The sequence below is a fragment of the Acanthochromis polyacanthus genome, chromosome 8 (genome assembly GCF_021347895.1).
Source record: "Acanthochromis polyacanthus isolate Apoly-LR-REF ecotype Palm Island chromosome 8, KAUST_Apoly_ChrSc, whole genome shotgun sequence".
In the NCBI taxonomy this organism is placed as follows: Eukaryota; Metazoa; Chordata; class Actinopteri; family Pomacentridae; genus Acanthochromis; species Acanthochromis polyacanthus.
In genome coordinates, this window is record NC_067120.1 from 25,272,100 (window position 1) to 25,290,076 (window position 17,977).

General features: G+C 38.8%; 1 protein-coding gene and 1 long non-coding RNA gene across 2 annotated transcripts in view; one reads left to right on the plus strand and one right to left on the minus strand.

Moving 5' to 3' along the window:
- On the plus strand, positions 1-8,149 carry LOC110967988 (uncharacterized). The gene is made up of 3 exons (XR_007943628.1): positions 1-154; positions 563-610; positions 7,882-8,149. It is a non-coding gene; the product is annotated as an uncharacterized LOC110967988 (long non-coding RNA).
- lsp1a (lymphocyte specific protein 1 a) overlaps positions 6,515-17,977 on the minus strand; it is a 68,390-nt gene continuing 56,927 nt past the window's right edge. Inside the window, exons 9-13 of the mRNA XM_051951571.1 lie at positions 17,241-17,378; positions 16,079-16,177; positions 15,169-15,255; positions 14,069-14,177; positions 6,515-7,460 (exon numbers count right to left, since the gene is read on the minus strand). Of these exons, the coding sequence (XP_051807531.1) occupies positions 7,438-7,460; positions 14,069-14,177; positions 15,169-15,255; positions 16,079-16,177; positions 17,241-17,378 (456 nt within the window). The 3' untranslated portion in view covers positions 6,515-7,437. The remainder of the gene's footprint in view (positions 7,461-14,068; positions 14,178-15,168; positions 15,256-16,078; positions 16,178-17,240; positions 17,379-17,977) is intronic.

Sequence of the window (17,977 nt, forward strand, 5' to 3'; positions counted from 1 at the left end):
CTCAATTTATTTTTGGACTGCCATGGCGCCTGTTCCTTCCATTTGTAGGAAGGGGGGTCGAGTTGGGCTCAACATGAACCTGACGTTCTGACACTCCAGGCTGGGACAAGCAGGCAGCAGCCGGCGGGCCGCCCCCCAAGCAGCAGCCGCACAGGTAAACACACCTAAATTGCACCTTTTATTCTCCAGATAGAGAGAAACTGTTAGCAGTGTTGGGCAGGCAGCTGCTGCCGAATGCAGAACCCCCCACCTCGGCAGGCAGAGGTCTGACATGTTTGGGGAGCTCAGGGTGTTTTTTCTTGTCCTCAGTGCAACATTAAAGCACCAACAGGGCTGATCTAGTTGTTAGCTTTGCGCTGTTTCTTCTCCCTGTGGCTTTCGAAACACACCCTGCCCTGTCATTTATCTATTCTGGCTGCAATGTGGCATGAGTAAATGATGATCTTGTTTTAGCTTTGACTAACAACCTTCCTGATGTGCATATATAGGGAATAAAGTTGTCCTTGCAGAGTTTGATTTTGGACATGGAAAATGAATCAGTGATCTTTCCGTTTTTGTCAAGGGGAACCTGCCTGGAGTGCTCTGAAAATCAGCAACAAGTTTATACCTGGTAAGTGTTTTCACTGCTTCCTGTGATTGTGCAAAGACTGATAACTTCACAACACGTAAATGACTTTTTGGGGTGGATTTATTTACTTAAGGAGGCCATTGTGGAGTAGCTTGGTTTTTTATTACACAGCTATTATTACTCTTTCCTCTTTTGAACTTACATCCTGAAGGCACTCCAAATACCAAAACTACCAGAGCCTTAAAAGGAGGAGAGGGTATCTCATGTGTCAGGCAGGCAGAAAGTTCAGGGAGGGAGGTGTGTGTGAGGGATGGGGGGGATTCAGGGTCTAAAACACAATCAGCAGTGGCCTACATTTCACTGAGGTGACACACATAGTAAACTTGGGATATTAAACATTTATTTTTGTAGAGACTTCGTAATGTCAGTGATCTTTCAAGCGCAAGTTGGATCACTGATAGCTGTTTAGTAAGCGTATACGATTCTTGGTTTATATTAATTCCACTAATGTTTGTGATGTAATGTATATGCTTTTTGGAAATGAAAAAACAAGCAAACAAAAAACACTACAAACCAGTCTCAGTAACAGTTCATTTCAGAGGGCCTCTTCAGTGTCAGCGAGCTGTGATGTCATAAAGTCAGATCTTCAGCATGCATTCACTTTCACCCCTCAGCACGCACACACATATATATATATGAACAGCGAACACGCATATACTGTGTGTGTGTGTGTGTGTGTGTGTGTGTGTGTGTGTGTGTGTGTGTACATATATGTGTGTGTGTGTGTGTGTGTGTGTGTGTGTATATATATATATATATATATATGTCAGGGTAGAGACTGCGATTTGGTAGAACTGGAGTCTCTACCAGTAGAGTTTGCGATTGTAATCTCTACCAGTAGAGATGGAACTTTAAATCTTACCCCTGCCCTGACCCCTGACCCTAACCTTAACTAACCCTGACCTTTAAATCTAACCCCTGCCCTGACCCTTGACAAATCTCTACTGGTAGAATTGACAATTCTACTGGTAGAAACTCCAATCGCAATCTCTACTGGTAGAAACTCCAATTCTACCAAATCACAGTCTCTACCATGATATATACACACGTGGACAAAATTGTTGGTACCCCTCAGTTAAAGAAGGAAAAACCCACAATTCTCACTGAAATCACTTGAAACTCACAAAAGTAACAATAAATAAAAATTTATTGAAAATCAAATAATCAAAAACAGCCATTACTTTTGAATTGTTGATTAACATAATTATTTAAAAAAACAAACTAATGAAATAGGGCTGGACAAAAATGATGGTACCTCTATAAAAGATTGAAAACTATTTGACCAGAGTGACATGATTAACTCAGGTGTGTCATTTAATTGACATCACAGGTGTTTCCAAACTCATAATCAGTCAGTCTGCCTATTTAAAGGGAGACAAGTAGTCACCCTGCTGTTTGGTGAAAAGGTGTGTACCACACTGAACATGGACAACAGAAAGCGAAGGAGAGAATTGTCCCAGGACATCCGAAAAAAAATGATAGACAAACATCTTAAAGGTAAAGGCTATAAGACCATCTCTAAACAGCTTGAAGTTCCTGTGACAACAGTGGCTCATATTATTCAGAAGTTCAAGACCCACGGGACAGTAGCCAACCTCCCTGGACGTGGCCGCAAGAGGAAAATTGATGACAAATTGAAGAGACGGATCGTTGGAATTGTATCCAAAGAGCCCAGAGCAACCTCCAAAGAAATTAAAGGTGAACTCCAAGGCCAAGGTACATCAGTGTCAGATCGCACCATTCGTCGTTGTTTGAGCCAAAGTGGACTTCATGGGAGACGACCAAGGAGGACACCACTGCTGAAAAAAACTCATAAAAAAGCCAGACTGGAATTTGCAAAAATGCATGTTGACAAGCCACAAAGCTTCTGGGAGAATGTCCTTTGGACAGATGAGACCAAACTGGAGCTTTTTGGTAAGGCACATCAACTCTATGTTCATAGACTCAAAAACCAAGCATATGAAGAAAAGAACACTGTCCCTACGGTGAAACATGGAGGAGGCTCAGTAATGTTTTGGGGCTGCTTTGCTGCATCTGGCACAGGGTGTCTTGAAAGTGTGCAAGGTACGATGAAATCTGAAGACTATCAAGGCATTCTGGAGAGAAATGTGCTGCCTAGTGTCAGAAAGCTTGGTCTCAGTCACAGGTCATGGGTCTTCCAACAGGACAACGATCCAAAACACACAGCCAAAAACACCCAAGAATGGCTGAGAGAAAAGCGTTGGACTATTCTAAAGTGGCCTTCTATGAGCCCAGATCTGAATCCCATTGAACATATGTGGAAGGAGCTGAAACATGCCATTTGGAGAAGACACCCATCAAACCTGAGACAACTGGAGCTGTTTGCTCATGAGGAGTGGGCCAAAATACCTGTTGACAGCTGCAGAACGCTCATTGACAAATACAGAAATCGTTTAATTGCAGTGATTGCCTCAAAAGGTTGTGCAACAAAATATTAAGTTATGGGTACCATCATTTTTGTCCAGCCCTATTTCATTAGTTTGTTTTTTTAAATAATTATGTTAATCAACAATTCAAAAGTGATGTCTGATTTTGATTATTTAATTTTCAATAAATTTTTATTTATTGTTACTTTTGTGAGTTTCAAGTGATTTCAGTGAGAATTGTGGGTTTTTCCTTCTTTAACTGAGGGGTACCAACAATTTTGTCCACGTGTGTATATTATTTAGTTTCTTTTGCTTTGATGATAGCTTTGCACACACTTGGCATTCCCTCCATGAGCTTCTTGAGGTTTTCCAACAGTCTTGAAGGACTTTGCAGAGATGCTGAGCACTTGTTGGCCCTTTTTGCCTTCACTCTGCAGTCCATCTCATCCCAAACCATCTCTGTTGGGTTGAGGTCAGGTGACAGTGGTGGCTCGGTCATCTGATGCAGCACTCCATCACTCTCCTTCTTGGTCAAGTAGCCATTAGGGTCATTGTTGTGTTGAAAAATAAATGATGGTCTAACTAAACGCAAAATGGGATGGCATGTCGCTGCAGGATGCTGTGGTAGCCATGCTGGTTCAGTGTGCTTTCAATTTCTAATAAATCACCAAGAGTGTCACCAGCAAAGCACCCACACACCATCACACCTCTTCCTTCATGCTTCACAGTGGGAACCATGCATATAGAGACCATCTGTTCTCCTTTTCTGCATTGCACGAAGACACGGCGGGTGGACCCAAAGATCTCATACTTGGAATCATCCGACCAAATCACAGATTTCCACTGGTCTAATGTCCATTCCTTGTGTTTCTTGGCCCAAACAAATCTCTTCTGCTTGTTCCTTTTCCTTAGTAATTGTTTCTTAGCCGCTATTTGATCATGAAGGCCTGATTGCAGCAGTCTCCTCCGAACAATTGATGTAAAGATGCATCTGCTGCTAGAGCTCTGTGTGGCATTTATCTCTAATCTGAGGTGCTGTTAACTTGCCATTTCTGAGGCTGGTCACTTGGATGAGCTTATCCCCAGCAGCAGAAATGACTCTTGGTCTTCCCTTCTTGGGGTGGTCCTTGTGTGAGCCAGTTTTGTTTGAGTATTTGATGGTTTTTGCAACTGCACTGAGGGATATATTCAAAGTTTTTGCAATTTTCCAGACTGACTGACCTTCAGTTCTTAAAGGAATAATGAGCTGTCATTTCTCTTTCCTTAGCTGATTGGTCCTTTCCATACTATGGATTCTAACAGTTGTCAAATAGGGCTGTCAGCTGTGTACCACCCTGACTTCTGCACAACACAAATGATGGTCTCAGCCCATGAAGAAGGCAAGAAATTTCACAGATTAACCTTGACAAGGCACACATGTGAACTGAAACTCATTTCAGGTGACGAGTTCATGAAGCTCATTGAAAGAATGCCAAGGGTGTGCAAAGCAGTAATCAAAGAAAAGAAAAGGTGGCTGTTCTGATGAATCCAAAATATAAATTTTTTTTTGACTTATTTCACTTTTTTTTGTTTAATACATAATTCCATATGTGTTCATTCATAGTTTTGATGCCTTCAGTGGAATCTACAATGTAAATAGTCATGAAAATACGGAAAACCTGTTAGATGAAAAAGTGTCAAAACTTTGACTGGTAGTGTAAATAAGTAATAGTAATGGTACATACTAGTATAAGGTAAATATGAAAAGTTTAGTAATTTAGGGTTAAGGTGAGAGATTAAAATAACCAGCTCAGTGCTTCCAGTGGGGAATGACATCACATCAAATAGTAGCCAAATGTCAATGAAATTAACTAACTTAAATTGCCACCATCAAAACAATTTTTCTACTCATACAATAGACCTATAAATAATTTATTAATTTCACATGTTCACACTCATATTAAAGAATTTTGGACGGGTGCTGTAGATGTCCATGTTCCCAGAATTGCTATTGATTTTGAACTACTACCATCTACACCAGGGGTCGGCAACCTTTAACACTCAAAGAGCCATTTCGACCCGTTTCCCACAGAAAAGAAAACACTGGGAGCCGCAAAATCCTTTTGACATTTAAAATGAAGACAACACTGTATATATCGCTTTTTATTTTACCTCTATGCCCTTGTTAAACAGTCGTGATTAATTAATTACAAAGCCTCTAATTAGATAGATTCTTTTTTTAAATTGTGTCCTTCCACTAATATTTATCTTACTTGGTTAATGTCATTTTTGCTCCTGGACCTCATATGTTACGTAATGTTAGCTGGAAATCAATATTTTGCGAATGTCTTGTAAAATCTATTTATCTATTTATCTTAAGCTAATAACTTTTCTCCGTAAGTTGCTGCTCTATTTTTCCAAGACGACACTCCTCTACAATGACGTGTGTGTGTATATGTGTATATATATATATATATATATATATATATATATATATATATATATATATATATACACTCATTGCTCCTCTGACTCTCTGACCTGCTGCCTGGATGTGACATCGAGCCGTGATCTTGCGAGTAACGTGTATTACCCTATCATTAGTACTTTTGACTCAAAGACAAGACGTGTCTTTCTTGGAGTGGAGCTTTAATATACAGGCTTGCCATTCTTGAGTACAAAACAATGTGAAACTACAGGCGTTGCTTCTCCAGGAGTAAAACAAAACAAGGCATGAAACGTTTGGGAATCGGAAGCTCCGTGTTGTCTCTCTGTATCAGCTTTGCGCTCTCACGTCACAGGCAAAGCACATCCGGTGGAGTGACACGTCAAAGTAAGAGCGGTAATTTCACAATAAAATTCTCTATATTAAAATACATTGAAACGCGCCTGAAAGGCAGAACAATGTATTTTCCAAAGTTACAGGGAGCCACAACAGAGGGCTGAAAGAGCCGCATACGGCTCCGGAGGAGTGGGCTGCCGACCCCTGATCTAGCATGTATTGTTTAGGACATATTTTAATTTTAGCCCTGTGATAGACTGGCGACCTGTCGAGGGTGTCCCCTGCCTTCGCCTGAGTCAGCTGGGATAGGCTCCAGCACCCCTCGCGACCCTAGTGAGGATAAAGTGGTGTATAGAGAATGGATGGATGGATGGATATTTTCATTTTTGGGGAATGTTGACCTAGAATGTTTTCATGTTCGAGCTCCCCCACAGAAGGAAGTGACTGGATAGCATCCTCTTTGCCTTTACACTAAAATTAGGCTGCGCAAAAGCTTCCAGGATCAGCTCTGAAGTGGTAGAATCATCCAGGAAGAGCTAATCTCAATTTTTTGAGTTGTTTCAAGCCCATAGTGCTGATCTCTGGCTTTAATAGACAATACTAACTCATGTATCACCCTAAGCACATTAGTGTGTCGAGCATTTTGCACAGGGCTTGTAGCAGTATGAAAATATCTTTTGGGCATTTGACTGATTTTATATTTTAACTTCCAGACTAAATAAAATCGAAAACAGCTCGTAGAAATTTATTTTAATTTATTCAAGAAAAATGGGTTACAAACACATACAGGCAGTTATCTCAATAAATTGATATTTAAAGTGAAGAATATTTGCAGTAGTACAGAGACAGAAACACCAGTGGGTTAAATGAAAACATACACAAGAAATAGAATGTAAATGATCAGGTTCATGCATCATAAAGCTTGTTTTTGTAATAGGTTCCAAATCAAAGTCCATTTCATGTTCATAGCTGCACAAAGTGTGCCAAATCATGATTTTTTTATGTCCCATCCTATCATCAACATTGTCATTTGGATGAACTATATTTACAGTTTTTGTATGAATGTCCCTCCCAAGCCTAGATTTTTCAGATTGTTCTTTTGCCATTGTGTACATACAGAATAGTGTGATTCATTAATTCTAAATGATTGGACAATGCAAACATTTTCTATTAAAAAAAAACTTTTATCTGACATGTCTCCCCAAACACCAGATTACAAGGGTCAATTAAATATTAAGAATGATTTATCTAAAAACTGCAGTGAAGACAAAAACAGTAACAGTAAAGCTCACCTTCACACATACATATATGTATATATACACACACACACACACACACACACACACACACACACACACACACACACACACACACACACACACACACACACACACACACACAGTATAGCGTACTAGACACAGAACACCAGAAAATGCAAAAACCAAAGAGTAAGTTGGACAAATACAAACCGTTGATTGAATCTTTTGGATTTTAGCTGTTGGTTGCATGTGTTCAGCTAAGAGAGTGGAAACATATGATTTATGGCACATAGGTGAAGTACTGAGACTGGAGCAGTAGAGGAGCCGCTTCTGCTAGTTGACTTTATCGCCAGTAAATGTTGTTGTGAGATCAAGAGGGAGCCTATCTCAGGAGACAGCTTCTCAGTAATCACCATGATCTAAATCTGCAAAACAGACATAAAGAACATGTAAGATATAGAGATGATACAAAGTCCTCTGATTTGTTACTGAATTATCTTTTGTTTTTTAATTCTGGGAAGTTTTCAGGCTTTTAGTTGAAATTAACAACAAAACATCCATAAGGATTAATCATCTTAATCAACTAAAAAGCTTTTTCATCAGAGTAAAAGCTCACAAAGACATGTCAACATTTAAAATATATTTTTAAACTTAATTCAAAATATATTTATTTATTTCCTTTGTTTAATTTAACTGCTGGTGAAACCTGAAGACCAGTAACCAATAGACCTTAATATTATGAGAGGTGTACATATTGCTACTTAACTGTTACGTTTACCAAAAGACGTACAGGTTTGTAGTTTATGTCTTCGTTAGCTTTGACTGTTTTTGACTTGTTCTCCACAGGGTGCAGAAGCACTCATGGCTGTCGCTTATGGTACTGCCAACCAGTCAGGCCTGCTTTCCCAGCAGTACCCTCCCCCTCTGCTGCCTAAGCCTGGAAAGGACAATGTTCGGCTTCAGAAGCTCCTCAAGAGAACTGCTAAGAGAAAGGCTTCTGCTCAGGCATCACAATCTGCCGCACCTTTCCGCTCCAGCCTTTCCCCTGTGAATGAAGCAAGCCCTGACCTTGAGCACAGTGACCACTCCACACCTACCAAGACTCCTGAGACAACACCCAGTCTCTACAGCATCCAGCAGCCTCCACGATTCACCGTCAGGCCACTGTATCAACATGTGGCATCACCTTACCCACAGCGTGCAGCTTTTGGCCGGGCAGCTAGGATGTCGCCTCAGACAGTGGAAATCCCTTCATACTCTTACTCGCAGGATGTCACTACAGTTTCTTCGTATTCACCATCTACTCACCTCTCTGGAGTCTCAGGAGCAGTGGGGCAAGTCACCCAGCCAGCAGTACTCAAAATATCTCTGCCAGCTTCCTCTGTGTCTGAGGCGACAGTACCAGCTGCTGAGTTGAAAAAGCCAGCTGTTAGCACATTTGTTGAAACTCATGCTGGTCTAAAACCTGCTGCAACTATAGCAACCCCACTGTCAATATCAACAAGTCCAAGTCCAACATCTTATCCAATGGCAGGAGGTCAATTTATGACTCGTCCTCTCACTGTGTTAACCCCGCTTGTTAAATCCAAAAGCCCACGTCCAACATTTAAAGCAACTGAACCCTCAAGATCACCAAAACCGATGTTTGATGTCCCTCAAATTAGGATGTACACAGCGACCACATCATATTACGAGACATCCAGGACGCCACCAGTGTATGACACAGCTGGATTAACTGCTATTGGCAGCATGGTACCTCAAAGTAAAACAGATTTTACTCCAGCATCTGAAGTGAGAAGAGGTACAACACCAACAACTCATCCTTCTTTATTAGGCACAGATATCCAGAGGAAAACAGCATCTTCAGATATCGAAAGAGACACTGCACCAACAGCAGAGGTTAACATAACTCCTACATCAGAAATCAAAAGAGTCACTCCACCAGCTGAAATAAAAAGAGCCACTCCAACATCTGAAATGAAAAGAGTCACTCCAACATCAGAAATGAAAAGAGTCACTCCAACATCTGAAATCAAAAGAGCCACTCCAACATCTGAAATCAAAAGAGGAACTCCAACATCTGAAATCAAAAGAGCTACTCCAACAACTGAAGTGACTGCTAAAACACCAATTTTTGAGTTCCAGTTATCAAGAACTTCAGCAGGCCGGCCTAAAACACCAGCATACCATGTAACTCGGGCTACAACACCTGTCTTTGAAATCTCAAGGCCTAATCCTCTCTTGTTTGCTGTGTCGCCAATCACGGTACAGCCAGAGAGGTCAAGAACACCCCAAACAGTTCCTGCTGCAAGCAGTTTACCTGCATCCCGAAGTCTGAAGACTCCTGAACCTCCTGAAACAATGCTGAATGGGGACATCCACACAGACATGACATCTGCAGCCAAACCAACACAACAAAATATTACAAAGTCAAAGTCAGAAAATGACCTGACAAAAGGAATGATCCAAACTTCTCCGGTTGGCTTGCAGAGACCTAAAACTCCGACAACTGTGGAAGTAACAATAGCAGTGACTGGCTGTCAGAGGCCAAAGACTCCAACGTATGAGGCATCTCGACTTATGACCACATCGCCTGGCTATAAAAGACCAAAGACTCCTACATATGGGGCATTGCCTTTAGGTGTGTCACCTGTCGCCTTTCAGAGACCCAAAACCCCTACCCAAGTGTCTCAAAAGTCTGCCTATCGTGGATTGACACCAGCTGAATATGCTGCTCATGGTGGAATTAAAACTTTCTCCCCAGCATTTGGTATCATAAGTTCAGTGCCACCAACTCAAGATGAGGTTAAAGCCAAAGAAGAGGTATTAGGAGTAAGCAAAACACCTAGCCAAGAACCAATTGTGAAGGAACAATCTTCAGTCAGTGTGTCTACAGTCAAAGAAACCCCCAAAGCTGTAGATAAACCCCATCAGAGAGATGAAAACTTTGCCATCACCCCTTCAATCCCCAAGATTGTTGTTTCACAAGCATCTGACTCATCAGGAACAATGTTAACCAAGGAGACACGTTCCGCACCTGGTAAGGCTGCAGAAAAACAAGCAACAACACTGATTAAAGAAATACCAAAGGCCAAATCTCCAACAGCAGAGGGGAAAATTTTAGAGAAACATAAGGTGGAAACACCTGTTCAAGAAACTACTCCAAAGACAAAGACTCCTGAAGCCAAACATCCTCTGCCTAAAGGTGCTGACCAAGATCCCCTGAAGGCAGTTAAGAAACTTTTAGGCAAGGATAAGGTCCAGACCCCTGAGCAGAAAGCAATACCTGATACAAAAGCAGTCTCAGAACCACGAGATCCAATGAAAGCTATAGATGCTACCAAGATTAAACCTGAAGACTCAAAGACAAGCATTGCAGCACCTATTAAGGATACTGCTGCTGAATCTGGAACTGAAAACAAAATGAAACATGGGAAAGCTGAATCAGCTTCCACAGTTAAATCTTCACTTGAGACAAAGGAAGCTAACAAGACCATGCCAGAAGCAGAGCCCCTTCTTAAAGTTATACAAAAGCCAAAGGGAGTGAAATCTAAAGTGAGTGGTTGGTCCCGACTCAAGAAACACATGGTGGTGGAGCAAGAGGAGCCCCAGTTTCCAGACTTAAGCTCTCAGAAGGAGGTCACTGTGCAGGACCAGACTGAGATGAAAAAGCTAGATGAGAAGGCCGAGGATAAGGCCAAGGATAAGCCAGAGGTCCAGGGCGAGAACCAAACCAAAGACACTCCCATGGCAACAAAGATGTGGGACGCTGTCCTCTTCCAAATGTTTTCTTCTAAAGAAAACATCATGCATCAGATCGAGTTAAACAAAAGTGAGGAGGAGAAGACGGAAGAGACAAAACAGGAGCTAAAAGAAATACCTTCATTTGCCTACAGACTGCCTGTACTTCTTTTTAGTCCAAGGTTTGATGCTAAAAAGCTTAAAGAGGCAGCATCGAGGCCGGTCACAAAAATTTCTACTGTGTTTGAAATGGGTCTAATTGGGCGAAAAGGTAAAGAAGAGGAACCAAAAGACTTTAATAGAACAGCAAGGGGGTTCACTCCTACTTAAACTATGTCTTATGTTAAGTGCTAAGACAAAATGTAAAAACCAAACAAAACAAGAAAGAAACAAAACAAAAAAGCTATGATTTATGTTTAATGTACAGGTGCAGAAATCTTAGTAACATAAATGATGTACAGGGCTGGAGTCTTAGTCTGTGTGTAAATGAATGATGTTTGTGGCAGTGTTAAAGAAAACTTGGCCTGATCTTTATACTTGACAAATGCTTTGTGTGACTGGTCGTCAATGTTAAATGTTTGTATTTATGAATTAGCTGGACAGAGATAGCTACATTTGCCTTAAAGTCATTCAGACATTACATCAGATTAAAGTGTTGATGTAATTTCAGAGCTTCTCATTTGTTCCTTTCATCACACATTCATGATAACTATAAATTGTTAGGTTAAGGATTATTTATATGCATTGGTGGCTAAAGATTAGGAGCTTTATTTATACTGGAAAGCTAACTAAACATTTTAGTAAACAAAATCAATTTGTAGTGAAAAATAAATGTTTAAAAAATCTAGTTTTTATAGATAACACATACACATTTTCAATAAAAAATATAATTGCCAGTTTTATTCAAAATGGTGCTACTTGCTTCAGGGTAAGACTTATTATTAGACAATGTAGGGTAAAATGAGTTTTGAATGTTTTTTTTTAGGTTGTAGATGGTTATGTTTTGTGAATGAATCTTATAAAGTCACACTGTAACAATATTTTGAGAGCACGTGTTAATTTCACCTTATACAAAGCCAAACCAAATTTAGACTGAATAAAATGGGCAAACAGAAGGGATTTCCTTCTGTGATTGATGGTATAATCTGATTTTAATATTTAAACACTACCTATTGGATTTTTTCTTTTTAAATAATCTTTATCAAATTAAAGTTCACATTGTGCTTCGTTCTGTTTTCATCTCCTTTGTGGTTAGTGGTAGTGTAATGACGAAAAACTATGAGATAAAAAACAATCAGTGATCTCTATATAATCAATACTCTACATAGTTTACCTGCTTTACATAGGAATAGCTGCACCATGGCAATTTTTAGGAAAATAAAGCAGCCCATTACATAAATCAGATTATACCCCTGGCAGATGTAAGTTAGATCAATGTTTCACATTAAAAATAGTAAAAAAAAAAAAAGAGAACAATTTTTTTATTAAATGAAGAAGTTTAATGTGACTTAAAGATGCTAAAAGCCTGTGAAAGTAGTTGAACAATAATGAAGAGCAACTTCTGTCGTGATGGAGGTGAGTGGGTTAGCGATTTGTGGGGTCAAAGGTCAGGATGCACAGAGGGAATTCAGTGGACAGTGATGCTGGGTGGGAAAGCCAAACTTTATTTTTCTAGCTTTCTTTTCAAACCTGCTGGGAGACAACTAAAGATTTTTTTTTCTAATATTCTTTTTAACACATGTGCTAGAGTTTCTGATTAATCAAGGTACAGCCTTAAAAACATGTAATCTTTAATTGATTTTTTAAAATTGATTTTCATCTTTGAGAAAATCAGAACCTGCACTTTCACTTTCACACTTTCAAAACAAGTCTCAAGCAGAGTCTCCCTTATGCTTAATTTATTTATGTTTTTTTGTGGAGCAGTAAGCTGCAATATTAAGATCATTTCTATTTTTTCCCTAATCAGATCAAAACAAGATTTTACCAACAGCGCAACTACTGCTCACATTATTCATAATATTGAATTCAGTTCAATATTATAAACTATATTGGGCAACTCGCATGATGCTGATTTTACAGCTTAGCATTTCAGAATAAAACCAACTGTGTTTTGTTAGAGGTAATTTATTTTCTGATCAATTATTTAAAGGGGAGCACTTTGAACTGTGTTGTTTTCTAATATGAATCACTGTACTACCCTGAGCAAGAGATGCTAAAAATAAACTTCATTTGAATTTAAGCATTTCTACTATTTTCTCACAGCAGACTAATTTTAGTTTGAAGTTTTGGACTCATTTGTTTTCATGCAGAGTAACAATGAAGAAAGAGACACAGGATTTGTCCTGTTGAAGCATCGGAGACACTTGCATGTCACAGCTAATTAGCAGTTTGCTATGGTGGATACGTATATTTTCTTTTATGTAAATGAATTGTAAGAATTGATTTGGAGTTTAATCATAATTAAAAATACATTACAACTCCTTTCTGGAATACCTAAAGGACAAGTAGGCTCACATCCTGTCTGTCTGAAAACAAGTCTTATGTTCACATGGACAGTGAACAAGTTTCTGATCCTTCCCCCTCACAGACACACTACCATTCAAAAGTTTGGGGTCACCTAGACAATTTCATGTTTTCAACGGAAACACACACTTTTATTCATGTGCCAACATAATTGCACAAGGGTTTTCTAATCATCAATAACCCTTTGAACACAATTAGCTAACACAATGTACCATTAGAACACAGGAGTGATGGTTGCTGGAAGTGGGCCTACCTATGTAGGTATTTATACCTACCTATGTAGGTATTCCTTTAAAAAACAGTAATTTCCATCTAGAATAGTCACTTACCACATTTACAATGTCTAGACTGCATTTCGAATTAATTTAATGTCATTTTCATTTTAAAAAAATATATTTCAAAAATAAGGACATTTTAAAGTGGCCCCAAATTGTTGAGCACTAGTGTATATTAGTACATTAAATAAAATAAAGGTACAGCGTTGATCACATTCAGGCTATGAGTTTTCTAATACAATATCAATAGTGAAGCAATATTCCATCTATATCACTGTCTATGATGGTCTGCTACACTTTGATGCAAACAATATCCGTTATTAAAACAAAATCCATTTGGCAGTACCATGACAATAAAAATTATGATATGAACCCCACACAGGGAATAAAAACAAACAAGAAAAAAAATTGCTTAATATTATGTCACGCATTAAACTGCAACTGCAAGACAGAGAAAGCTGTTTCTTGTTCTAAACCTGTGTCAGTGGTCTTACCAGACATTCTGCTAGTGAACCCTGCTTGATCCTTGTCCTCCAAGGATATCTTCTCATATTTGCCGTGCCCAGTGACGACAAATTTGTACTTTTTACCCCCTGCTGCGCCCTGAGGAGAGATGGGACAAAAATCGGAAAAAGCATGTCAACAGGTGCAAGACTAACAATTAGACTAACAATTAGAGCCATGTTGCTTAATATATACACCACCATTCAAAAGCTTGGGGTCACTTAGAAATGTCCTTATTATTGAAGGAAAGTTTTTTTTTAATGAAGATAATATTAAATGAATCAGAAATACAGTCTAGACATTGTTAATGTGGGAAATGACTGTTCTATGTGGAAACAGCTGATTTTTAATGGAATATCGATATAGGGGTACAGAGGCCCATTTCCAGCAGCCATCACTCCTGTGTTCTAGTGGTACATTGTGTTAACTAATGGTTCTGAAAGGCTAATTGATGATTAGAAAACCGTTGTGCAATTATGTTAGCACATGATTAAAAGTGTGAGTTTTCCTGGAAAACATGAAATTGCCTGGGTGACTCCAAACTTTTGAACAGTAGTGTACTTTAAACGTTAAAACTGAACACAGTGTCTTTAGCTAACATTAACTCCATACAGATTTCATCATTCCTTTTCAGTGTGTGGCTGAGGACCTGGCTTGACTCACTGGCAGATCATCTCACCTCATCTAGACTTCCATAAAGCCCTGGCTTCTGCTGTCACTATGACACAGCCATAGTGCCTCTCTGGCCACCTCCAGTGAAACAAGCTGAGAAGTGCTTCTTCTTTGCAACTCACAGATCTTTTCTTTTTCTGTGTGCTTCACTACCATAGGCCATGCTGCCTCCAGCTGATCATCTCTAACCAGCCCTCAGCCACCTCTGCTCCTCTTTAAAGGGTGTTAATTTAATAAATCCACCTTTTCCACTACAACTCTCAGTGTTATGCTTCTGGGTCCAAAACAAACCCAAACCTCACATGATGGTTTCAGCCTGACTGACAATATAAGACTTGTCTGGCTCTGCCACTGGACTTCCTTTGTGACAACAATGTCTCCATGTTTTTGATTAAAATATGTATGTGTGCATGCATACCTTCACTCTTTGCCCAGGTCTCCCTGAAGAGTCACCAATTATCTCCCACATATTTTTCTTCTGCATCACATCTCCAGGCTTCACATCCTGATGAAACAATAAATAATAAATAATAAACCTAGTTTATCAGTTGTATCTTGGTTCTCCATTAGAGGGAACCCTTACATAATAGACTACCAGCTCTGCACATGAAAACATGCCTTCAGGTCAGCAGCAGAAATGTGATCTCACTGCAGCTGCTCTGTTCATTAAAACCTGTTACACACAGGGTCAGCTTCAGGTTCTGCTTATTAAAATGCTCCTTCACTTCACCTTGGCTTTGTCAGTTGTTTTGTAAGATACAGTTTGAAAAAAAATTGCAGTATCATTCTAAAGTTTGGGGTCACTCAGACAATTTTGTGTTTTCCAGGAAAACTCACACTTTTATTCATGTGTTAAAATAATTGCACAAGGGTTTTCTAATCATCAATTAGCCTTTCAACACCATTAGTTAACACAATGTACCATTAGAACACAGGAGTGATGGTTGTTGGAAAATGGCTTCTGTACACCTCTGTAGATATTCCATTAAAAATCAGCTGTTTTCAGCTAGAATAGTCATTTACCACATTAACAATGTCTAGCCTGTATTTCTGATTTGTTTAATGTTATCTTCATTGAAAAAACTGTTTTTCTTTCAAAAATAAGGACATTTCTAAGTAACCCCAAACTTTTGAATCGTAGTGTATATTGAGACTCTCGTGATTCTTCAGAGGTTTGTGTGAAAGCCTGTTGTAAAATTTAGTGCAGGGCAGCATCACATCACGTCTTCATTGGTGAGGTAACAGACAGTTCAAACAGAAAATATATGTATATATACTAAGAGTCATATACAATCATTTCACAGATAACAGTCTTGTTTGTGACTTACAGTGGGTCTGCAGGGTAACTGTCTGCTGCTGCCGTCTGAAGGGACTCTGACCCACTGAGTGATCAGGTTTGCCACGCCCACCTTCAGACTCTCAGTGTCCTGATTGATAAAGCACAGGAAGGATGAGTTCAAAACACAGCAGGACCCTGAATATGTATATATGTATATATATATATATATATATATATATATATACACTACTGATTAATTAAACTTTTAAGAAGATTTAAGAAGATTTAACAAAAACAATCAAGCTGTCATAAAATCAACCACAATTGTTTTAAGATTTCATCCGTCAGAAATCATACAATGACTGACCAGCCTTGGCAGAGTACTGCCCTCTCTGAATACTTTTCTTGTATATTTATGTATTAGATTATTAAAAAATACATATTACATCTAAATGAAAAATATGTTATAAGAACATATTTATACATTTATTTGTTGAAAACAATATTACATTTAAATAAAAATGTTATGTAAGAAACTGTCGGCCATTAAAATAATGGATTATTATTCAACCTTGATTGTTTTAATAGTAATATTGCATTTTCAAACACAAAACAGAATTTTTGGCATTGTAATTAGTTTGATAACATACTTTTTCTACTGACAGAAGTGAACCTCTATACTTCCTGTATAAATAAAACTAATTAGATACAAACTTACTTCTTCTCTATCTATAATCCTTCATAGGTGGTGCTTGATAATGAACTTCACCTAACACTTATTTCCTAAACCTGATACTTTGATTTATTCTGGCAGGTTTAAAAGAGAAAACCAGACGTGACAGTCAGCAGTCTTTGCAGACATAAGTCCGTTTGTTTGTTTACTCCAGAGAACGCCGTTAAAACAGATTTATACTAAACATATGAGACATGAGAACATTAAAGCTGCTGCCAGGACTGAAAATAGAAGTGTGAACTTGTAGCTTTGAGGTCGGCCAAACTAACAAACGCGATCTTCATTGAGCAATCTGTCCCGATTAGCTTAAGGTGAGTGTTTTTATACTGCAGCTGTTTCTCTGGAAAAGCAAAAGAGATCCGGTTTCTCAATCAGTTTCTGTTAAACTAAATGTGTATTGTTTTGATAATATTACAGCACTTTTAAATTAATATTACAGCAAATTTAAATTCTCTTGAAAACTGGGTATTTGAAGGACCTTGCAGGCGGCTGCCTTGCTGGGACTCTGGCTCCAGGCCTCTCCAACCTCAAACAGGTTCTTCTTAGAGGTGACAACCTCTGGTGAGTTGGGCAGGTTGGTCAGCGATGCCTTCACTGTCCGGGCCTCCTGAGAGCTCTGTACAATGACAACCCTGTGGGTTAATCATCTGTATGTTGATGGAATGCGGATATCAAAATTTTAATTGAAGTCTTGGTGATGTGTATTACAATGTTTCCACTTGGTTATGGCACTCAAAAGTTCTAAATCTCAGTCCTGCCCAGTTATGTCATAACAAAATTGACTATTAAATAGAATAAGGCAAATACTGACATGAGAAACAAATGCAAAATAAATGGCATTTCTCCAGTATATTTTATGTTTTCAATTATCTGTCAATTTTATTATCAGTGTGGTTGTGTTGTCCTTTGGAGTATAACAGAAACTGTGGTGAGAGTACTATGTGTTCTTCATAGATTTCATTTCTACTCTTCATTATATTTTATGTTAGAGCAGTGTTTTTTGTAAGTGCTGCATAAATAAATGTGTCTAGAACAAACCTCAGGTCATACAACATTCTTCTACTAAGCCTGGACAATGGTGAATGGAGGGATAAAAATAAAGAGCTGTGAATGTCAAATTTTCCCATCATATATCTGCCAAACATTCTGACACAAAACGATCTAAGGCCAAAGGTGCTGCAAAGATTTGTGAAAGGGTCCACAGGGTCAAAGCTG